Genomic DNA, 26,679 nt, shown 5'->3' on the forward strand with positions numbered 1-26,679 from the left:
GGGTATGTTTATTTATCAACATTCACACACACTTGGTATAGAAGTCACCTCAGCATGCACTTGCTTTTCATTACAGGTGTGACTAGGGATGTATTCATGTTATTGAAACAAACTCGACATGCTGTTTTAAGCAATTTGTGATGCCACATCAGTCTTTATAATTCATTGATAATCATATATCAGAATTATGAAAGAAGTAAGAAAATTAAATAACATGTACTTTCATGATTTTTTTTTAAAGCTGATGATTTGAAATTTGTTGTTTCTTAGGGAAATGAAACTTTTATTACTAAAGGCTACTCCAGGATTATACTTATGATACTTAAAAATTAATGAGCAAATAAATTATGTTGAACTATTACTTTCAACTCCATTTGGCAATTTTGGAGAGTGACTTTTGTGATGACTGGATTATAAATTACGCATTGATTTAATCTTCACTAAAATCAAACTATTGTGTAATAACTAATCTGCAAATATTTGCATAAAATTCCCACTTTTGAAAGTCAATATTGATGCTTATTTATATGTAATGGCAGAAAATATCCAAAGTCCCTTTGAAAGAGGTCCTTTCTTAAATGGACTTGATCACCAGTTGAAGCTTTTGAATAATATCATAAAGCCTTTGTTAAAAGGCATTTAATAAAATTCTGATGAGGAATGTTGTCATAACCTTTGTGAAAGCTTTACGGAATATTAATTGGACATCCGCGGAAAGATTAATACAAGATTCGTATAATTTACTAGATGAAATACAAATCAATTTTTGAAAGAGAAAGGAAACGGTAGACATTAATCCACCAGCATGGATTTACACTTGATAAGTCAGGATTTAAGTTAAATATAGGATAAGATATGTTTTATATGTAATCGGATAAAAGTGTCTGAGGTGACTTTGTGATGGACAAAGTGTTAGTTTAATTTTGACCTTTAATTACAAGGACTATTTTACTGGTAAAAATAAAATTGTCTCAATTGTATGCATAAAATATATAGCCATAAAACGTTATGACATTCTTAAATATCTGTTTTGATATGCAATTTATGATCCAGGATTTTTAAGTTTTATTGAATATCTAATAAAATTTGAAGCACACATAGTAAATTGATAAAGATTACCTATAAACATTTAGAAGTAAGAATCTGTAAGTTGTATTTGTTTGTACTTAAATTTAAAAGATTTTTTAAGGATAACATTAACAGCTATTGTCTAAAGTAAGCAAACAAAAATTTTGCTCTTATCATTAAATTATTGGCGGGCCATTGAGTTTTATGCAATCATTATTTCAGAACCCAATCACAATTTGCTATCTCTTCATTTTATCATTGTTTTGAATTAAATATTACTCGGGTTTCGATATTTCAACTTGATTCAGTGGTGAATGTGAGGACACAGATTTTTATCGTTAATTGCATGAAATTTATAAATGGTTTGTAAACAAAGAGAAGGATTCTTTTACAATTAGTTTTGATTTTAATTTGCGATTATACAGTGTGAAAATGTTGACTATAATTGAATTTTTTTCTCGAAGTTCATACTAAAATGCCATCAAATATTGATGTTAACTTACTTTAATGTAGAACTTAAATTCAAAACAAAACAAATTGGATATAAACATTACAGTAATAACAAAGGAAATGAGTTCATCAGTGCAAGGTGATGTTGAGATATTAGAAAGGGACGTAACTCCTCGGAGACTTAAGGAACTGTCATATGCTGATGAACAATCATTACGTAAATTACGCGAGTTTTCGTATGGTGATGATTGGGCACCTAGGAGAAGAAGTGAACCTCACACAGACAAAGAGTGTACATGTGGTCTGCCAAATAAGAAATATTGTATGTTAACTAGTGTTTCCAGAAAGGGACACGAAAGCAGAAAAAAAATAGTTTGGGCCCCTATGAGCATCTGTAAGGTGTTGTAAGTATCTTTGTGTTTTCCTTTCTATTATAAATTATGAAATTACTTTTTTTAGTTTGAAAATATAAGCATGACTTATCGATCAGTCTTACACAGGCTCACATATAAGTCATTGTTGTTATAAGCTTTGATGGATTGATATTTAATGTCTTCTTACAAAAATACCAATCTTGAGAGTCTTGTATAGCTTCACACTTTCTCTGCCAGCCACAGTATTCACTATTTGTACCTGATTAAAATGACTTCTGATATCCGAATGTTTTTAATGTTAGCAAGAACTTCATGTATTGTTTGTATTTGAATTACATATTTCAAAAATTGTAAAGGTTTTAAACATTAAAGACAATAATTATTTATAACTGAGTTTGTTACTTCAGAAATTAATAATAATAGAGTTTGTAGGATTAATTGGTAGGGTATAGAGGATGGGGATAACAGAGTCCTCATATTCATGTAATAAACTGCCTATATTGCTATAGTTGTTGGCAACAAACCAAATACAGTAGAACTTCCATGTGTCAAATTTTGATATGTTGTCTGGTGTGATCAATGGAATGTAAAAAGTCTTTTTTTTATGGTCCAACTTAAAAAGTGGAAGCATACTGTTATGGGGTTATTATGTCAGGTCTGTATGTCTCTATTTTCTTTTCTGATCAATTAGTCTTGAGAAGGAATAATTTGATGCTTTGCTTGGTAAGATGGTCAAAGGTCAATGTCATGGTAGCCTTGACCACTTAAAGCTTGCTTGACCCAAAAATAGATAAAGCTTTGGCCTGCAATCCAAAAAGTTTTGTGTGGAAAATGGTCATGACCAGCTGATAACCTGTACTGATTTTAAGGTCAAAGGTCAAGGCAACATTGTTTTGATCACTAAAAGCTTGTTTAACAAAGAACTAAAGAAAGCTTTGGCTGGCAGTCCTTAGATTGGTACAGAGATAGTCATGACTACATGATGACCCCTATCAATTTTGAGGTCATAAGGTAAAAAAATCAAGGCCACTGTGGCCTTGACTAATAAAAGCTTGTCCAACCAATAACTGGTGAACTTTTTTACCTACTGTTCATGAGATATAAGATATAAAACATGCATTTTGATAAAATTCAAAAACAAAATATGTTTGAAATGACAATAACAATTGGAAATTATGTTGCCTTTTATTGTTTGCCATATTTGCATGACCTGAGACATTTGAATATTCAATGACCTTTTGTCAATAATTGTTGGATTCCGAAGTATATAATGTATGGCACAACGGTATACATGGTTTATGTATAGCTTAAATTAGTTATCAACACAACACTAATGCCTAACTGGCCTCGGTGATGAGTCAAGACCTTTAGTTTCAAAGTGAAGGTTGTAGGTTCGAATCTTAACAAAACATTATTTTATATGTTTTTGTTTTTATTTAAATGATATTTTGCAAACCTTGACACATGCCAATCACCCTTTGTATGACGGTACAAATTGAAATTACGAAACTTGCAACTTCGCAATTGCTGTCATTGCTAGCATACTTACCACTAGGCCATCGGGATGTTAGTGTAAGATAAAGTATTGACAACATTCCTATCATTTAATACCAATCAGTAAATCGTAATAAATTATTGAAACTAATGAAAAAGCTTCCCAAAATTAATGAGTCTCAGGTCAATATTGCCAAAAAATAATACAAGATTAGGACAGTTCAAATACAACATAATGCAATTGTTTTTCAACAGTCTAAATGGCAACATAATTTTCCATTATAATTGTCCTTGAAGACAGATTTTACTGTATTTGAATTTTAAGCGTATCCATTTCAATACTTGAACAGAGTAGATCAATGACCTCCTATAGAGGATTTATAAGTTATGAGAAGTTGCACAAAGTAAAGATGATTTCCATGATTTATCTTTACAACTGATCCTTTTATACACTAAATCATATTCAGTCTTCAGAATATTTTAGTCAATAATGAATAACAAGTGTAAGATAAAAGTGTGTAGGAATAACTCTGAAAACATTTAAGCCTAGTAGTTTTGTTTGAATTATTTCCCTTTATACCGTTATACACACATCAAACACAATCTTTGTGTGTTTGTAATACCAGTTACATAAAACTGCAAAGTAATTATGTGATGCAGTATGTGCTACAAGTATGTGATGCAAGTATGTAATGCAGTTTGTGGTGCAAGTATGTGATGCAGTTTTGTGCAAGTATGTGATGTTGTATGTGGAGCAAGTATTTGATGCAGTATGTGTTGCATGCAAGTATGTGACACTTGTATGTATGTGATGTAGTATATGATGCAGTTTGTGGTGCAATTATATGATAAAGTATGTAATGCAGTAATTGTAATGCAAGTATGTGATGAAATATGTATGAAGTATGTGATATTAGGCATGATATAGATGATGCAAGTATGTGATGCTTGTATGCGATGCAGTATGCGGCATAAGTATGTTGTGCAAGAATGTGATACAATTATATGATGCTAGTATAAGAATTGCAGCATGTGATACAGTATGTGGTGAAGCATGTGATGCAGTATGTAATGCAGTATGTGATTTGATTAGTTGCTGATGAAATGTCTTTGTCATTGCTTCATTAATGCCACAGGTTATTAGTTAACAAGTTCTTGTGAACTTGAGCTGTTTTATGGAACATTCTACTAACACAGAAGTGCTGTCAAGTAAATACATGTACATGCATTATAAACATATGTCATTTTCCCTTTCAAATTGTTTAGGACTTTTAAACTGACAAAAGGTATTTGAGACATAATAGGGGAAACTTTTATAAAGAAACTTATTGGCACAAGCACTCTTATTTAGGTATGTCAATATATGTACAATAGAGGCAAGTTACTTAATTTCACAAATATGCTACCTGGTTATAACATTTGTAATAGTAAATTTTAATTAAGATTTGGAGGAGTATTGCACTTATTCTCCTAAGCAATTGTTGATTAGTGTGCTTGTTTATGGGCAAGTCAGTTTACTAGTGAAATAATGAAATTATCATAAAACTTGATAGGGCATTTACAGTCCACATCAAATTGCCTGATTTATTTACTGGTGTATGGTAGTGGCTGATCTTTTAATTTTTGACCTAAGGCGATTAATTGAAGGAAATCTGATAAGCTTTCAAGTCCACCTTATTTAGGATCAATTTTATTATCCAGTTGTGGAATAAACATTTCTTGTATACTTAGATTTGTAAGCAAACAAAATGTTTGTAACAATTGACGGCAGTGAAGCAAAGAGAGCTAAATATCTGTGAAGGAGAGATTTTGACTATCGTGTGTCAATGAAAGTAACATTAGGATATTAATCTACTCTATTTGTAAATGATATTGTGTTTCATTACTATTTTACAAGGAAATAATAGCACATCAAGATTAAGGCATGGAATGATATTTTCTTTTAAATTTGCCGCAAGTTCTAATATTATTCCATTTGTGTTTTAGAGTTATTGTGTTAAAAACTGTGCTTAACAAGAAACAAACTTGCAATTAAGGTGGATGTATGGTTTGCTAAAAGTACATTGTATTTACAAAAATACTTAGCTGAAATAAACTTAATTATACAAGTGCAAAATACAAGTTGATACAGTCAAAGAAATTGAATAATGTTTGTTAAAATTTAAGATTGAAATGTAAAAGACTACTAAATTATTTCAGCATAGCTTAAAAAAAAAAAAAAAAAAAAAATGTGCAAAAATGAAAATAAGGGAGTTTTGAAAATTATTTCAATGTAATAAGGTTTTTGTATTCTGTGTGGTTTATAAGATTTACTTGTTTATTTGTTGGATATATAAGCCAAGATTCTTATTTTGTCAGCTTGAAATGTTTTTTCATTGTGTGTGTCATGGAGTTATCTTGTATACTGAAATAATATTATCTTAACTTTCTTTATAGTAAAAATTACTGTAGTGAACAAAAGACTGAATAGCTTAATGTCTATTTACAGAATTAGCCGATCTTAGTGCTGTACAATTTTTGACATGATTTGAAGCATTAATTATTATAACTTTGATGGACGTTTTTTGGCACAAGATATTTTGGATGTTTGTCAAGGTTAAAAGTTCGGATATTTTTAAATTGATATTTTATTTAAGCATCAGTTTTGTTTAGATATATAGTCAGTGTGACATTACTTAAAACATATGATTTGTTAGTGGATAAGAAATTAAATTCGGCATGATTGTGTGTTTATAAATAAGTTTATAAATAAGGAAAATTTGTTTTGACATTTACAAAGTAATAATGGATCAAATGAAAATCAACTTTGATTTATTCCAGAAACAGTGATTTTTAAGATATCGTTTTCATATCCAATCATTTAAGAGTAAATATTTCATACTTTATAAGTATTTAACTTTATTGCTGAGTACATAGACCTATATATAACATCTATATTGACAGAACTTAATATTTAAAGCAAGAACGTAATTTTTCTTTACAATGTTATGGATGAATAGTGACATACTGCAAACTGTCAGGTTGTAGAAATATTTAAAACTGTGAAATACATATTTGTAAAAAAATCTTCAAAAGTTAAACAAGATTCAATACTGGGTATCTTGCCTTTTATAATGCTTATCACCTTTCATAACATGACTGGATTATGACTTTTCAAATTAATTTATGCACTAAAAGTGTTTCTTAAAAGGCTAAAGGAAAAGTTTTTTTTTTCAAATAAGCTTTACAAAATGTAAATGTCATCAATGTTGTAATAGATGAAGCAATATTATAAAATCATACAAATTTATACCTGCAGATGGAAGGTTAATGAGATGTGTATTTGGCATACAATTTATTTCAGCTGTATTCAACAGTATTTCAGATTAAATTATGCTGTAAATATTGTTAAAACTTAAAAAAAAGCATTAGCTGTGATTACCTTGCACTTAATGATATTTAAACTACACAACAACAACAACAATTGTGCGGAGAAAAAAAGGAAAAAAAAGGGGATAGGGATGACATTTTGAAAAATATATTTATTGGATTACCTTAATATGGAATGGAGATATATTAGTTTTGTTTATAACTGTCAGAAATAACAAATGTAACAAAAGTGATACCAAGACATTTAATTTGTATGTCAACTCAGGAACTTTATAGCTAATAACTTTTGAAAGTTTTCTCTTATTGATGACTTTTAAAAGTCGGAACACAATGCTTGTATCAGGAAATGGGCGTCCCCGAACTACAGCATTATTAAGGCGTAATCATTCTACATTACGATGTATCTATGGTGCTAGATGTTCTATAACATTACTAGGTCAGGATGACACTACATGTAGGTCAAGGCCATCAACATCAGCTAGTGCTACACCAAGGAGAAGTGTCACTTCTATAAAGTAAATACATATCATTTTTTGTACTTATAATAATATTATGCCAAGGGAGTTAATCATATTGTAAAGGTTTATGATTTTCTGTTATGTTGTGTCCCTTGATTAAGTTAATGACAGTCCATTTATAGAAATAATTATACATGTATACTGGTACTGTGTGTGGGGTGTACTCCTCCTGTGGGTAGCATAATGGTATTAAATGATGAAAACCAATTCAAAAGCGAATATGTTTACTTAATTTAATATATTTGCTTAAATAAATCACAAATCTATTTGCAAAATGAATTGTATGTTTATGAATACACCCAAAGGTACTTTACCTAAATCATTGCTTGTTGCAGAATTGTGCTTTAAAACATGGCCCTTTGTTTTGATTAAATTATAGTTAGTTTAAGTTGAATTACAGCAAGAAGTAATCCTTTGACACATTGCATATACATGTACATATATTACAGAGGCAAAAAGTTTCTTTTTTACTTAGAAAATGATCCTGAATGTATTTCTGACTTTAGATCAGATATTCAATTGAAACTATAGGGTCAGATTTCATAATTCTGTTTTGCATGTTTACAAAGTTATGCTCCTTTTAAATTTAATCTAAAAACTTGCAATTACCATATAATATTTCTTAAACCAGAACAGAAATTGACTTAAAGCTTTGTGTAGTCAGGTATTGGAGCCAACTTAACAACTCTTACTTTCAGATCACAAAAAGCTCAAAAGGCAAAGTTCTATGACTCCTCATTGAATATTGACAGTAGTTATGCCCCTTTTTACTTGAAAATTTATATGTATTAAAGTGTTTCAAGAGCTTGTCAGATTCTTATTATAGCTAATTGGTCAAGCTATTATGATCATTTATGGTCATTTTTTTTATAAAAATATCATTGAATAGTTAATTGTACAATTTTGTCCCTATTTAGTAGATTATTTGAGGACAAGAATTTTTGCATGCAAGTTGATATCTCAAAAACTACTACAGGGAATGGATTGGAATATGAATTGCATTCAGCAATAGTTCTATTTTTCTATGCGGGAGGTATTTCCCTCTGTTGATTGACATTAGACTGGATTGTTCGGGCATCTGTGTCTTATAGAAACGTTGGAAGTTTTTATTTCGTACTGTTTATTCATAATTCATCTTTAGTTTTTTGTGTTGGTTTGTGGAGAAACCCGACTGATCACTGAATCATATTCATTCATTCCCAATGTGCTTGTAATCTCCTCAAACCTTACAGGAGGTTTATTGAAATTCCTAAGTGCTTGGAAAATATGATAAAAACTCAACATATACATTAATTTTTCAATCAGAATTTGAACTTTGATTTTCTTATCACCACCTTGATTTTTTTATGGCACTCTACAATATGTGGTTTGTTATTTATTCTGATGTTATCAGGTTGATATGGAAGTGTAAGACCAGAGAACATTATAATGATGGCCCTCAATTGTAAATTTTATTTACACTTTGATAGAGACATCAAATTTAAGTAATTTTGTGGTTATAAATGGTTTTAAATCTTGTTTTAACTTGTTGGCGATTTTTGTATGGTGTCTTAATGTTTAAATTTTAGATTAAATGTCTTTCACTATCTATGTCAACTTGTTTAAAATTTGTTTGATTTTAATTTATATATAAACATGATTTTATTCTGCATAGGAAATAATTAAGATTGATAGTGAATTAATATGTGTGTAGGTAGTAGAAAAATTAAGACAGGAAAAGTGTGTATATAGAGAATATTTTGTTGGATCTAATTCAACTGCATGCAGCAATTTCTGTCATAAACTGCATACATAATCATTTGATTTGAAAACATCTCATGTGTATTCTTAAATTTCAGTCTATACTATTTTTTTCCCTGACAGTTTGGATTGATATAAGTGGGAATTATAAAACTTCTTAACGATTGACAGAAAGATTTGAATAGCTTTCTACACTGAATATGTATAAGAAATCATATACAGTATGGTGAAAAGAAATTTGCTGAAATTATATTCAAAAAGAAAAAAGCTGTACTGGTTACGTTGATATATTGGATATTTAATAACCGGATTCTATTTTAGCATGAATAGAGAGCTCCGCAGGAGCAATTACTGATCATGGTTTACATTATAGCTGTCACTTAACCTAAAACACTCAAACTTTTCTGTTTAATTCTTCAACAGCTTCGGGAATTATTATTCTCACTGTTTACACAAAAATGTGTGCATAACAAATTAATATGTTAATGTAATTCACCGGACCAATGGAAGACACAAATTTATGTTTGTCGCAGTTGCGTCCAACTTCTCGAGAAGGATTAATGTTGGTAAGAGAAAAACCAGAGGGTCTGCTGATGAATAAGGCGTCGTTTATTTATCCGGAATGTCCGTGGATGTTCCCTGTCCGTGTGAAAACTATCCGGCGTGTATAGTAAGTCACCTTGTGTCTTTAAGTTGATATTTTAAGGAACTACATAAGAATGTTTAGAATTATTTAAAAGTGATATGTAAATAATATTTTTCACTGTGTTCAGATATTAGGGGCAGTGGACAATATAGATGGTTGGCAACAGCTTTTATCAGTTCTGATCATTACCTCTGTTCTAAGGTGGTGTTTAAATTGGATTAATTAATTGAATTGAATTGAATTAGATTTTTATTAATTGAACTAGAGGTAGTGGAGGACTAAGAGAAACCACACGTCACCACCTATTAGGTTAAAATTATTTATTAAAGTTTATTAATTGAGTTGAATTGGATTTAAGAATAATCATTTAATGAATGTCTTTGTTTTGTGTAGTGACTGGATAAGTAATATGCTTGGAACTATGTGAAATTTTATGACTGGGAACTCGTTATTATTTCTTTTGTAAGATTGTTGTCAGAATAATAATAATTTAATGACTTTAAATGTTGAAATAATGTACTTATTTATATGAAGCTACTTACTCATTGTGTTGCTTTAGTTGTTGATAAAAGATGGCACATGATAAAAGTTAGTTTATGATTGATTCTAAAAATGTAAAGAAGTTAGTAAGTTTATTAGGAGGTTAGAAAAGGTTTTCCTTTTGTTTTGAAACATAATTAACCCAGTATGTACCGAAGTATGAAAAATGTTTCACTTTTCTTCAAATTAACTTTAAAATGGTCAAATTTTCAATTAGCAGCTGTGAAATGGGAAAAAAATTTGACATATGAATCTCACTGATCACAATATCTGATATACCTATGGGTTGTTATAAAATCCAGAAGAGGAAAGAAGAGGATTAGTTCAATTTGAATTCCATATAATACAAGTTATTAGGTCTAGGTAACAATTGAAGCTATTGATTTAGGGAAATTGTCAAGCTGAGACATTGATTTTTCAATTAAATACCAAATTGTCTGAGTTTATAGAGGCTTTAGGGGATATATAATTGCAATTTTGTCGATTGACTTTCTTACGTCTGCTTGACACAATCAGCAGACGCCAAACATGTCTGCTGCAACCTTTATACATAAAGTGTTGGCAATGTTTCTATTACTGATATCATGTGCAACAAAGCGTGTTATAAATATATGTATAATTAATAAACACTTTATTAAGTTATCTGTCACTAATATATTTTCTAAATAAAGATGACATTGATTTTTTGATTCATTGATTCCTGAAATAATAAAACTTGCAGATTTAGGCATTAAAATAATTTGTTTATTCAATTATTCAAATATAATTTATTATCTGTTGGAATTCAAGACAGCTACTTGCATTTATTATATCAATAGATCTGTACCTATGAATACCTGTGTAGGTTATCTTAGTTCAACCCAAGTTTTATTTCTGTCAGTGCAATTAAACATACATTTATTTCACTGTCACTATTTTTATTGTTTCTTTGATCAGAATTCTTCTGTGTAAATAGCACCTGCTTATATTTAATGGGACACTTTAATAAAAGTTTCTAATTAATATGAACCTCTATTAGGTAGAATTTATACAGGGAGTTTAATATGTTTGAGACACATTGATAGCTCTGATACCTCATAAATTTCATTGGCATTAAATATTCAGGAAATGTTCTCAACTTAGAACATTTCTGATTATGTTTAGTCACGATATAAAATAACAGAGAAGACACAAATGTATTTCAATTTTCAGAGTGATTTGAGAGGTTATCCAGACAGGATGGGAACTTTGTTACATACAAGGCAACGCCCAATTGGCAATTCAGATTTTGGACTTTCTACTCATAGGGTTGGATTTCCATTAATAACATCTGTATTAAAATTAGAAATTGTTCTTCCTTACAGTTCATCAAGTACACCCACAGTTCCTTACTCAACAGCAGATATTCTGTATGGGAATGAAGTAAATGGAAGTCGTGGACAACAGAATGAAGATGTACGGCAGAACAGTTTTGGAGATCTTGAGAAGAGTAGAGAATTGGCAAGGTCAAGAGCGAAGGAACTTGAACAAAATCCAAACAATAGAAGACCTAGTAGTAAATCAGGCAAACAAAGGTCAATCACTATAGACTCAGGTAAGAAATAGTTTACATTACAGTAAGCTTCAGCTTTTCAATTTTAAATAGTGACCTAAAAATGAGCCGTGTCACGACAAAACATAGTGCGTTTGCGACCAGCATGGATCCAGACCAGCCAGTCTGATCAGGATCCATGCTGTTCGCTTACCAACCCTATTACAAGTAGTGAAACTGATAGTGAACAGCATGGATCCTGATCAGACTGCGCAGATGCGCAGGCTGGTCTGGATCCATGCTGGTCGCAAACCCACTATGTTGGTTTTGTCGTGACGCGGCTCAAATGTATTTGTTTTCTCTGATTGTATTTTTCATGGTTACAAAAGAGAATATTATTAAATAAGAACACAGGAAATGCTTTTAAAAGATTTGGTTAAATAATAAAAGCTTCTAAATTGCTATTGAATAATCTTAAATAAAGTCTTTGTTTTTAAAAGGATATTTAATCTTAGGAGTACATTCTTCACCAGCGGGTGGGGTGATAAAAATTGAAACAATAGTATTACAGAAACTTTATTGTAAAATTATAATAATAAAAAAATGCTTTTTTACTGATTCAGTGTGTAATAAAGACATGTTAGACATGATATACAGACATATATGGACCAGGTTCAGAAATATCTTTTCAATTAAAGCAAATGTCATCGACCAGGAGACTTTGTAAAAAGAAATTGAAAAATAATGAAAGGTTAGAAATGGCTTAAGGTGTCTTTCAACCCAGGGAGCAATTGATAGATTATGGCACTAGTAGATTCCAAACCCTGTTATCTCATATGATACAAGTACTGGTTACTTCCAGAAATTAGACTCAAGAGTGGTTCAAATATGAGCATAGAATAAAACTAAATTGAAAATTATTATGGTGGTCTTTATTATGGACGTGTTTTAGCAGTTTGACTGTTTAACATAATTATATCATACATTGTAATTAAAAATAATTTTCAGTGACACCTTTCGACAAAGATCGGGAAGATCCTTTAAGAAGTCTTTCATCAGCTCTACCTCCGGCTAAACCGTCACATCATTTCCGACCTAATGGCATTAGAACCAACATATTAAAACCAGATCAGCTTTTCTCAAATAAAACCAATGGTGCTTCATCAGGTAAGATTTACTTTTATACCTATAATGTTGATAAGTTGTGAAGACTTGTGAGTTTTTATAAAAGCCTGCTGCAGGAATTATTGAAATTGAAGAAACTTTGAAGTTGTACTTAATACAGAGTCACTGGAAACCCTTTGGTATTGCTAATTGATTGAAATACAATGTATATCAAGTTTCGACCAATAGATTTAGTAGATTGCCAGTTCAATGTTTTGACCTCGGTATGCCTGTTGTAAACATAACACATGGCAACCTTCAAAAGGACAAGTGAAGTAACCTTTATCTGTGATCAATAATGGTGCTGAATAAAAATAGACAGGTATTTTAGACAGAGAAAAAATACTTGAAGGTGATCGATTAATCAATTTATACTGTCCTTATATTAACAATTGAAAGATTTGGCTTTTTTTCCCCCCCCCCGAACAAATCAGGGATTATAACACTAAGTCTTGCTAATTGCATGTAACATTCCACCCTTTTAAGGATAGTCGAGAAACTATAAATTTTTGCATTTCTCCTAAGATTTCAGTTAGCAGTGTTTTTTTCACTTTTGGGGGAAGGGGGTCGGTGCCTTTTGGAGGGGGAAAAAATGCAATAGGTGGGGGAATTTTATTTGTTTATCTATTTTGTATTGTCTTTCCGGTAGAAAAGGGGAGCAACTCTTGCAACACAAGTTTAAGATACGTCGCTTTTTCTTCATATACGGATCTAAAATATCGCCGCATCGCATGTTAAACTTGTTGGGACGCCGGAAGAAGCTCCCGTTACCTACCCAAGAACGATTTGTAAACAATGTTGCTTAACAGTAAGTCTTACAGGCATAAAATAAAACATTTTTTCGGCAGTTAGTTGCAAAAAAAGAATGATATTCATTGCAGGCAGATTCGGACTGCTGTATAGGGGGAAATTTCAGCTTTGAGGGGGGAAAAAACATTATACTATTTTAAGGGGGGAATGGGGCCGAATTTCGCCGAATATTTTGGTGAAAAAAACACTGGGTTAGGGAGGCTTCTTTTTTATTCTCTGTCTGCTTATTGTTTCAATGCTGAAAAGTTTAACCATGATGATAATACTAGAACCTTTGACTACATACATGGATGAAGGTCAAAGTCAAAACTGGTTTACACTTTTGCTCACACAGCCCTCTTGTCCAGATCTCAAGTGCTTAAAATAGATTTTAACACTTTTGCTTACAACATCTTGGTAGGAACATAACTTTTATGGTCTTATACCTGTTGTGTCAAGGTCATCTGGTGCTAAAAATAGAATTTTACACTTTTTCTCAAACAGCCTATTACAGATTATTTCATTATTGGTATGATCATGGAGTTAGGAGTCAGTGGGGTCAAGTTCAGGGGTGCTAAAAATAGACTTACACACTTTTATTGATTGACTAATGTCTTTCATATTTAGTAGGAACATACTTTATTTGTCAGGTCTGAGGGATGACAAGGTCAAGGTCACCTGTGCTAAAATAAGTTTTAACACTTACTTATAAAGCCTTTATTTATTGACCACTTAATTGGGTGCTCCTACTTTTGGTGGAGTTTGGGGGTCACTGATTTTAAGTTAAAGGGTTGTATTTATGTTTGATTCACCCTTTTGGCAAGTTGATTTTTTTCAAGTTCATCATATAGCAATGACATGCTAAATTATATATTTTACACAATACTACAAATCTAATGTTCACTACTTTGATTAAATTGATTCAATTATAAATAAATTTGTTAACTTTACAACATATTGAAATAATATACATTTTTACTATAAATGCCTATATCATACAGAATTTAAACTTTTACCATATTTGCTTTCTAATATAATAAACAAATTATCTGTTGACAGGATTTAAACCAAGGGTTTAATTTTATGCTAACTTAAATACACAGCATAATCAGTTTAAAAGGTCAGAGTTATGGATAAAAATAAATAAACTGGACCATGCTTTTTATAGATTCTATTTGTTTAAATAGTTTTAAACAAAACATGCATTGAGTATATATAAACCTATATAACCATTCAAATCCGCTTTAAATTTAAAATACATTCTTAATGCATGGCTTTTAGACTTTGCACAATAGTGGTATAACAAACATATATGTATAGATATATCGGAGCAGGGACCGTAACAAATCATGTAGAAATCCATTCAACAAAAGACGCATTCATTAGAAACATTGTCATTTTTAAACACAAGCTATAGAAATAACATGTTCTCAATAAGTTAAAAAAAGTGATTGAGGTCTGTAATATAGTTGAATATAGAGTAAAAAGAAATATTGGGAATGGCGACATTTTCGTCAGGGACTAAGATGATCCGAGGTGCCGCGGTTCGATTGGATATACTCAATGTTATGCAAGGTTAGAGTAAATGAATATAAAGGTTATCGGCTGTAATTATTGATACAATCTTGATTCATAATGGGGGTAACTAAAGTCATTGAGAAAGACTGATCAGGCTCGGGTAATAAATTTATGATCTGAATAGAGTATGTGTAACTTAAACAGAGATAAGGTTGAGTTTTTCTCTTTTATTGGTTCAGATATAGGTGTACATAAATGTAGCTATACTTAGCTGACTTTGGAGTAGATAAATGGCTCTTTGGATATTAATTATTTGAACAACTGGCAATGGTTGTATTTAGCTAAACAGGTATATTAATTAAGGCTAGTAAAACAAAGGGGAAAGAGATTTTTTAAGACCAGGTATGTAAATAAATTTTTAATAACTTGATATAGGCAAAACTTCAGTTAATAAAAATATCATTTTTTTAAAACTAGCAGATGTCATATGCATTGGTTGTAATATTTTAACTGTAAAAACATTGTGACATAATATAACCATACAAACATTGTGACATAATATAACCATACAAAAATTGTGACATAGTATATAACCATACAAACACTGCAACATAAACATACAAACATTGTGACATAATGTAACTGTACAAACATTGTGACATAGTATAACCATACAAACACTGCAACATAACCATGCAAACATTGTGACATAATATAACCATACAAACATTGTGACATAGTGCAACCATACAAACACTGCAACATAACCATGCAAACATTGTGACATAATATAACCATACAAACATTGTGACATAGTATAACCATACAAACACTGCAACATAACCATGCAAACATTGTGACATAATATAACCATACAAACATTGTGACATAGTATATAACCATACAAACACTGCAACATAACCATGCAAACATTGTGTCATAATATAACCATACAAACATTGTGACATAGTATATAACCATACAAACACTGCAACATAATCATGCAAACATTGTGACATACTGTAACTGTACAAATATTGTGACATAATTTAACTATAAAAACACTGTGACATAATCATGCAACCATTGTGACATAATATAACCATACAAACACTGTGACATAGTATATAACCATACAAACACTGCAACATAAACATACAAACATTGTGACATAATATAACTGTACAAATATTGTGACATAATTTAACCATAAAAACACTGTGACATAATCATGTAACCATTGTGACATAATATAACCATACAAACATTTGATATAATATAACTGTACAAACACTGTGACATAATACTACCATACAAACATTGTGATATATAATAACCGTACAGGCATTGCGACATGATATAACCATAAAAACTTGTGACATGATATAACCATACAAACATTGTGATATAATATAACCATACAAACATTGTGACATAATATAACTGTACAAACATTGTGACATAATATAACTGTACAGATATTGTGACATGATATAACTGTACAAACATTGTGACAATATAACTGTACAAACATTGTGACATAATATAATCATGCAACCATTGTGACATAATATAACCATACAAACATTGTGAGATAATATAACCATACAAACATTGTGACATAATATAACCATACAAACATTGTGACATAATACAACTGTACAAACATTGTGACATAATTATTATAAAACTGTACAGACATTGTGACATGATATAACCTTAAAAACTTGTGACATGATGTAACTGTTCAAACGTTGTGACATAATATAACCATAAAAACATTGTGACATAATATAACCATAACACATTGTGACATAATGTAACTGTACAGACATTGTGATGTGATATAACTATACAAACATTGTGATATAAATGATAAAAATGTTTCCTTTTTGTATATAAAAAAAAAAGCAAGATGTTAGTAATAAACTTTAAAAATTTTAGTGTCTCGCATATCCGACTGGATTTTCTAGGGTTTACTGGAAATGTTTTATATATTTCACCACAAAGGTGTAAGTAAAATCACACCTGTAAATGATGTCAGTTTGTTACCTTTATTAATGGAGATGAAATTACATGGGCTACTATGAAATATAAAGAAAACATGCTAAATATTTTAAACTACAGTCAATATGAAATATACCAGAAAAGAATCAAAAACTGGCTGTCTGTACCTGTACCAGGGAGTATCCTGTACAAAAGGGAGTATCAGGCTCCCTGGTAACATTTGTAATAAACTTGTAATTTAGCACAGCCTCGTAACATCTACCCTACAGCTTAATATTCCCTTCTATGATAAAAAATGAATAAGCATTGATACAGCGGGGGGGGGGGGGGGGGGGGGGGGGGGGCATTTGTGGCTGAGTGGTTACAGTCATTGACTTCAAACCACTTCTTTTATTGAGGAAGCTATCCAGCTAGCTTTAAGAAAGTTGGTTGGTGGTTCTACTCAGGTGCATATTATTGCCTGAAATAATAGGGTCTTCATCGACAGTCGCCATATGACCTTTACTGTATTGCTGCGATGTAAAACCCAACAAAAAAAAACAATATTGATTCAATGTATGTAGCAATTTAAATACCATTAGTTTGATAATACAAAAAAAATGTAATATCATTATACATGTTTTCATGAAATATATAAGTAAAGAATTGTAATACTATTGATTGATTGTATGATAGCAAATTTAAAATTGATTTAAACAGGTCGTGATCAGGATGACTTGGTTGCCATGGGAACTCTATGGAGCCCAAACAACAACAACCCAGGACAACCACCACCAGTAGGATCAGCTTCAGCTATGTCCTCACAACAACAACAAAGTAGCAACAGAAATAATGGTGTATCAAACAGTAACACAAACTCTTTTCCATCAAAAGTTGCCTCATCTTCAAGTAGTGTCAATCATTCAATGTCATCATCTAATAATACACTGAACTCTCAACGCAAGTACCCTGGCAATAGTATACGACCGATACAGGTCCAGAATAATGTCTCAGGGAGAAAAAATAGTAACAGTACAAAAGAACAGGAAGGTTAGTATCCACATATTGTCATGTTTAATTGTCTATAGTATAAGGTCTAAAGAAACAACTATATTTAGCTTGTCTGTTTCAAAGAAAAAGTTAAGCTATCATGATGCCTATGACATCCTTGTTGTCATTGCCGTCATGCAAAAACTTTAATGTAGCCCATTTCTCGAACAATTTTAAAGATATCAAATTGGAACTTGGAGTAGTTGATAATCATGATAAGACAAAGAAGCAATATTTCAGGAGTTATGCCCCTATTTAACTTAGAATTTTGGCCAAAATTGCTATTGAAGTAGAATGATTTCAACACTTTGAATGGTACCCAAATATGAAGTATTTTTGGAGTTATACCCCTTTTTAACTAGAATTTTTGTCAAGATTGTCTACTAAGTAGGTGGATTCCAAAAGTATCAAAGCTATAAACATGAAACTTGGACCACTTGATTATCATGACAAGGTTGTTATACAAGGGGCATTATCCTGAATGCAATATTTTAGCAGTTATACCCTTTCTCAACTTCTGAAAATTTGTTATTAACAGACAAGCATTAACACTGCACCCCATGGTCTTGTTGAATCATGCGGTCAGGTCATCATAGATTTTTTGTTCAGTCTGTAACTCAATATGAAACCACTTTTGTTACTTTCCAATGTTTTCCAACTGTATCAAGTATTGTTGTAATGTGACTATTAAATACATTTTAACACTTAAACCTTTCTATTTGAATCTATTGACACAAATATCTCCAATCTTATGAAGAAAATTGGAAATCTGTCAGTGAATTTTGATGACCAAAGTCAATAACATGGCTTTAATGTAATCATCAATACTGTCATTGACTTTTCAAGTGGAGAATCAGAGAGTGATTGAATTGTAGAGTGAAGCTTAACATGTTACAACTTTCCGATATTCTCTGATGTTTCCTTTATCTAGTTACAATGCCATGATTGTTGCTGTTGTAAAGAATATCTATTTAGTGTATTAAATATTAATCAGTTTCATCGATTCAAACAAGAATATTTACAATAAATGAAAGTGAACATCCTTAAGGAAGTTATTTATTATTCAATAGATGATTTGCAGGAAGTATAATTTATGTTACTTTATTATGATGTTTTAATTATTGTCTTTCAGATCCAAAATATACTGACCCTATGATTGGTGCTCCAGCCTCATTTCAGCAACGTTTAATAGAACTAGGTGCTTTAGAGGGCGACACTGTACGCTGGGAAAGATCAAAACGGTTAAAGAAAAAGAAAGCTGATAGGGATTCTTGAACAAACATTGACTTAGATACTGCTGTGATAATTTATTATAAATTCTTGTGCTAGCCAGTCCCCGACTATTCTGCATTTTATCATAATCTTTTGATAATATAGACAGAAATGGGTTACGGCACTAAAGTCTGTATGTATTAACTATGGAACAGGTTCATTGACATATTACAGATTAATGTGATATATTGAGGAGGATGGATGAATAACTGCCAATATTGGATAGGATCAGTAGTGTCTGCTGATAAAAGACACAAAGAAAAAACTTGCCACTAGAGGGCGCACTTGCTGTGATTTAAGTTAGGGCTCATTACGGCCAAATATAGGCAATTTATCAATATCTATTAAGTAGTTAAAATTTAAGCTGTTATTTAATTGAAATATTTTATTACATGAATATTAATTTATAATTGAAGACATTTATTCTTCAAACAAGTTTTTTTAGAGACTTGTAGTAAAATAAAACAATTCAAGCATTAAAAACTCAGACAAAACTGAGTTTGTGAAAGAAAATAGAGTGAAGTTTTATCAGCTATATTAGCTAATATTACCATATATAGAGTCAGTAACTACTTATTATTACTTGTAAGTGAAAATATTATTGGTAAGTTGGAAATAATGTTCAGTGCAAATATTTACATTTTACCTAACACATTTCATTTAAAAAGTTTCATGTATGTTTGATCAATTCATAAAAATGAATACTGAATAATTCTTTAAAAGTGAAAGGTAACACTTCTTTTCATAATGAATGTATAGTGTTGAAAAGTATTGTATTGCAGTGTACAATATTAAATATGCAGTGAGCCAATAATTTATAATTTCACCCATTTTTTTTGTCTTAAATAAAAATATGTAGTGTACCTCAGAAATTATTCATTTCACAAATACTACATGGTAAATTTGTATGGATAACTATTTCTAATTTTTCTAAGATTTTTGATGAATTAAAATCATAAAATTATAGTATAGAATATCTACACATGTACAAACATGTTTTCTTTTGATGTAAAAATTTCGAACTTTGAACATATTTGTACTAAGCATTTACTATTTTCACATTGCATATATTCACTTTAACACACAAACAAGTTCACTGATGTTTTCTTTGTTTAAAGCATAAGGCATCAGAAAGGAACTCTAAGCCCCTTTATATATGAATAATTCAACTCTGAATCCCTTAATGCTTTAATTCAAAGTCTTAAATTTCGTGGTATTGAAATTGTTATAACAAAACATTTCACTGAAAAGAAAATATTGGTAAATTTTCATTTTTCTTTGTATATTTATTGCTATGTAAATCAATTTATTTGTAGATTTGAGCCAGTATTTTTCACAGTTATAAAAGCAATCTGTGATATAATTTGCTCAGTACAAGTGTATGTTTACCAGTGTTTCAACGAAACACATTTTAGTCCATTGTTTTGCATTTTAAGTGTTGTTTATGTCCTGTATAGCATGTGAGATCAACTGTCTAGTATGTTATACAAATGTATTAACAAATCTTCTAAAGGTTTTACTTCCTTTCAATTTGTAACCTTTGAATTTGTAAAATTCAACTTTGGTATATTTATGATTATTATAATGGGCATGACTATAATAGTTTTGGATTTTGAACCATTTATTGTAAGAGAACAGATCTCGACATAAATTTGCAGCCTTATATAACATCTGGTTAGAATGCAAAAATATGAGCAGCTAATATCTTTGTCGCTTACCATCTTGCAATAAAATTTAAAACTTTTTTTTATTAAATAACAAATCTCACTTAGAAATGAATCTTAATTAAAAACGAAAGTGCTTCAACGGTTTCGATTTATTTCTTTACATTTCAATTCACATTGTTCTTGAAGTAAGGCTTTTGTAAACATTGCGGCAATATAGGGGGGTTTTTATTGACAGTTTTTTCATCAAGTAAAAATACATTTTACATCTTGTGGTAAGAAACTGTAAAACTTGAGTGATTTATGTGTACTGAAATACTCGCCCAAAGTTTAATTCTCTAGTTATTCAAGTTATATTGAATATCACCTATTGAAGAAATGTGTTTGACTTTCAATTTTATTCCAATAAGAATTTCATGAATAAAAAGTTGTTTAAATTACAATGTATACCCACAAACATTGTATTTCAAATAATACATACACAGTTTAAATTGATTATAAAATTTCAGTCACCTAGAAATAAGAGCTCTTTTTCTGCAAAGGTATTGATTTATTGATTTCTGATCAATGAAAGCCACCAAAACTATTGAAGGAATACCAGCGTCTTGAATTACAGGCCTTGCAATGAGACTAAATTTTTTTTAATCTACATGTTTCTTACCAGTGAGTTTGTGTACTCTCTTTAGAAAAAATCCATGAATGTACTGTTGGAAAATGTACATAAATGTCTTACTTCATATATCCTACATTTTCTGTAAAACTGTTATATTATTTATTATAGCATAAAATCGGCTATTTTTCCCTCTTTTGCCCATGTTATAACGGGACCAAAACCATGTGTTAACATAGTCACGCGCTCTTGTTATAGCCCGGTTTCACCTATGCGCAATACATACAGGGCCCAGTAAACAAACAAACAAAAAATGACGATTTGGCCTGTTTGCCAAAGAGTCATGCGCTCTTGTTATATTGAAATTAATTGATTCGAGGGCCTCAGTAGCATATTCAAGTAACTATGCCGGAAAAACGGCGTATAGACTTCTTTGCTAATCTTGGTTGTGGCCCTTTCTAAGAAACGGACAGTTGTCAATGTAAACAAATACCGTAGAATCTACCTGTCATTCAGTTTAACACTCCGATTAACTTACAAAACTAGATAACACCAAATTAATATGAGAAAATGTTTTTTTATTTATGTTAATGTTGATAAATGCTCTTTATATTTCTTTGAGAGAATAATGCTTAGTGCCTGATTTTTATAAACTTGTTTGCTTGAAAAAAAAAACCGATTCTGATGTCACTGATCTTTTTTCTAGCGTCAATCTGAAATCATTCTAAGATTCTGAGGGTCATGTTTTGTCTTGGGTAGAGGGTAGAGTAATGTAACGTTTATTTTTTCTTGAGATAATAAATCTCCAATGGCCAAGCTTTGTTAAATCAATTAAAATTCAAAATTTCGTTCGGTTCCGAGAATTTTCCAAGTTGTTGGCCCCGGAAAAATGAAACGCATGCGTAAAACATAGAATTGGATAAATACCGTCCAAGCACAAGAATTTAATGTAATTGTGTTTTGTATAAACTATACATCACGAATCTGTTTGAAAATTTTATGCTATAATAGCATCAACGCACGTTTATTTCGTGTTATAAAGTCTGCAGAGTCCCTCGGAACTGTTGGAGCCCTCGCCCTACCGGGCTCGGGCACCAACTGTTCCTCAGGACTCTGCAGACGTTATAACACGGAAAAACGTGCGTTAACCCTATAGTATAATTGTATAACTAAAGTGATTCATTCGTCTTCAAGTTATAAATTATAGCAAGTTATTACTGCTTACCATATGGGGTAAAGAATAATCAACTTTCAGTTACAAGGGAGGCAATAGAAATCTTGTAAACTTGCAGTTTATAAACAGCTCAGTAGATAAAAGCAATGACAAGTTGACCCAAGTTTATTTTACCTATATATTGTCAGACTTGACATTTATTAAGTGATATAAAAAAATATTGTGACATGATGTACTTAGGGGGTGGGGGGGGTTACAGCAATACTTATATTACTTAAATTTTAAAGAACTGCATAGATACACAATAATTCATTTGAAAACTATAAGAAATACAATTGAAGAATTAAGGTGGTAGCTAAAATTAATGACATATTTTAACCCCAACTTTTTGTTCATCTCTGAAAATTCTTTCTTTTTTTTATCACTTTTTCATTTTTTACAACTGAAATAAAAAAACAACCTCAATTTTAGGTCTTCTTGTTCATTACATGGTTAAGTCCACCCCATACGTTTCATAGGCAAAGGGTCATGTACATGTAGTACCTAAGGTCTGTGGGTTCAAGTCCTTCACGAGGCACATGGTTTGATTATTTGGCTGACAACAATGTGTTGTACCATCTTTTTCTTCTAATTTATAATTATGGAACTCAACTAGCAGTAACTTACAAATACAAGTTCCAGATTTAGTAACACCAGCTATCAGATGTATTTCTAAACCAAAATATGTAGTATTACTGTAACTGCAATTTCTGTTCTGATAATATATAAATATCTAGTAATGGAGGACTGTATTTTACTTTTATATGTGCTGCAAATACTCTATCAATTTATACTTGTTGTTTCATAATACCAGGAATTGACATGTAAAGTTGTTAGTATGAAATGTATGAATTGTCATACAAAGTATGGTATTAAACTATTCTCTTGTTTACATTTTCATCTTAGAATTATCTTTACTATGTTATTGCTTATATGATTAAATAAATATTATAGAATTTAGTAGTGTTTTCTTTTTTTGTTACAGCCAGAGTGATTTTACTTCTTCCAGGTAATCAAATAGAAAATATCCATTTATTTAAACCATGTGTACATGTTTCAAATCAATCATTTAACAGTTTAACTTAATAAAATGCTCATTGATATATGGAATAGTATATTAAACAAGTCTATTCCATGTTTTATTTTGCAGATGTTCTTTATTATTGTTGTTTGGTTGTAAGTCACAGATTTTTAAGGTATATGCAACTTTCCAGCTGTTCTGGTGGAGCAAGATCTTGGGTATCCTCCATACATTATTTCAGGCATGAGCAGAACCAGCTACCTTCTGTAAGCTAGGTAGATAGCTTTCGTGCATGAAAGAAACCACGATTTTGTTGAGATTTGAACCCTAGGAGGTTAAGGGCAAGTTGTTTAAAGTCAGCCACATTAACCAGTGTTAAATTGTGTACAGTGCCATCAATAAATGAGCCGCGTCATGACAAAACCAACATAATGGGTTTGCAACCATCATGGATCCGCGCAGTCTGATCAGGATCCATGCTGTTCGCTTACCAACTCTTACAAGTAGAGAAACTGATAGCGAACAGTATGGATCCTGATCAGACTACGCAGATGCGCAGGCTGGTCTGGATCCATTGCTGGTCGCAAACGCATTATGTTGGTTTTGTCGTGACGCGGCTCAAATACCTTTACAACTCTTGTGAATAGCTATATGGACAAAATTAAAGATCTCATATATTTATGACAGTTATTACAGCAATTTAGTATAACTAATTGTAGACTTCATAAATGTATTTCATGTCAGTAAAAGAACTAACAGGAAATTTATACACATTTACAAAATGTATCAAAGTAAATCCATAACAATACAAAAATTGTGCACATAGCTGTGCTCAAATTTTTATTGCATCCTCACTTTTCCATCCTCAGTAACTGCAACTTGTTACATTTACACTTCACTTTTACACTTGACCTACACTTCGCACATTAAATGTTGTTCAGCAGTATCAATAACCATGGGTTGAGATGATGCCCTTTGTATGAATAAAATATTTTATAATTATTTGCATCCTTAAATCAGCATTTGCTAAAGTAAAAAATTAATATTGGCACCATATTAAAGTCATTTGTTGACAGGGCTATTTTATTTCAATTTGCTCTTAATGATGTACTGAACATTTTTGTAGTGGTTGAGGTATAATGACTGAAATTGTCATCCTATACACACCATTGCATGCCCCTCTCTTCTTTGAGTGACTATATGTCATCTTATACACACCATTGCATGCCCCTCTCTTCTTTGAGTGACTATATGTCATCCTATACACACTATTGCATGCCCCTCTCTTCATTGAGTGACTATATGTCATCCTATACACACCATCACATGCCCCTCTCTTCTTTGAGTGACTATATGTCATCCTATACACACCATTGCATGCCCCTCTCTTCTTTGAGTGACTATATGTCATCTTATACACACCATTGCATGCCCCTCTCTTCATTGAGTGACTATATGTCATCTTATACACACCATTGCATGCCCCTCTCTTCTTTGAGTGACTATATGTCATCTTATACACACCATTGCATGCCCCTCTCTTCTTTGAGTGACTATATGTCATCTTATACACACCATTGCATGCCCCTCTCTTCTTTGAGTGACTATATGTCATCCTATACACACCATTGCATGCCCCTCTCTTCTTTGAGTGACTATATGTCATCCTATACACACCATTGCATGCCCCTCTCTTCTTTGAGTGACTATATGTCATCTTATACACACCATTGCATGCCCCTCTCTTCTTTGAGTGACTATATGTCATCTTATACACACCATTGCATGCCCCTCTCTTCTTTGAGTGACTATATGTCATCTTATACACACCATTGCATGCCCCTCTCTTCTTTGAGTGACTATATGTCATCCTATACACACCATTGCATGCCCCTCTCTTCTTTGAGTGACTATATGTCATCTTATACACACCATTGCATGCCCCTCTCTTCTTTGAGTGACTATATGTCATCCTATACACACCATTGCATGCCCCTCTCTTCTTTGAGTGACTATATGTCATCTTATACACACCATTGCATGCCCCTCTCTTCTTTGAGTGACTATATGTCATCTTATACACACCATTGCATGCCCCTCTCTTCTTTGAGTGACTATATGTCATCTTATACACACCATTGCATGCCCCTCTCTTCTTTGAGTGACTATATGTCATCTTATACACACCATTGCATGCCCCTCTCTTCTTTGAGTGACTATATGTCATCTTATACACACCATTGCATGCCCCTCTCTTCTTTGAGTGACTATATGTCATCCTATACACACCATTGCATGCCCCTCTCTTCTTTGAGTGACTATATGTCATCCTATACACACCATTGCATGCCCCTCTCTTCTTTGAGTGACTATATGTCATCTTATACACACCATTGCATGCCCCTCTCTTCTTTGAGTGACTATATGTCATCCTATACACACCATTGCATGCCCCTCTCTTCTTTGAGTGACTATAATGATCAAGTTGGAACTTGACTATGGGTACCACATAATCTCAGTCTTCATGTGATCTACGACTTTAACCGGACAATCACTTTAAAAATGATTAAACTTTGTTTTGTTGCTAACTAAAATGATGCAACACTGATTCACATAACCCATGCAATAGCATAGCGGAAGGAAAAGCATGCACCTTATTTGTGATGGCAACTTCAGCTGCAAG

General features: G+C 31.6%; 1 protein-coding gene across 6 annotated transcripts in view; it reads left to right on the plus strand.

Moving 5' to 3' along the window:
- The window catches only part of LOC132725308 (AAC-rich mRNA clone AAC11 protein-like), a 103,392-nt gene extending 79,457 nt beyond the window's left edge, over positions 1-23,935 (plus strand). For all 6 annotated transcript variants that reach the window (XM_060710411.1, XM_060710408.1, XM_060710410.1 and 3 more), the window contains 4 exons: positions 11,543-11,772; positions 12,718-12,876; positions 17,887-18,216; positions 19,349-23,935. In XM_060710411.1, the coding sequence (XP_060566394.1) occupies positions 11,543-11,772; positions 12,718-12,876; positions 17,887-18,216; positions 19,349-19,491 (862 nt within the window). In that variant the 3' untranslated portion in view covers positions 19,492-23,935. The remainder of the gene's footprint in view (positions 1-11,542; positions 11,773-12,717; positions 12,877-17,886; positions 18,217-19,348) is intronic.
- Positions 23,936-26,679: the final 2,744 nt, after the last annotated feature.

Source organism: Ruditapes philippinarum, unplaced genomic scaffold (genome assembly GCF_026571515.1).
Source record: "Ruditapes philippinarum isolate M1 unplaced genomic scaffold, ASM2657151v2 ctg351_1_1_1_1, whole genome shotgun sequence".
NCBI classification, from domain to species: Eukaryota; Metazoa; Mollusca; class Bivalvia; order Venerida; family Veneridae; genus Ruditapes; species Ruditapes philippinarum.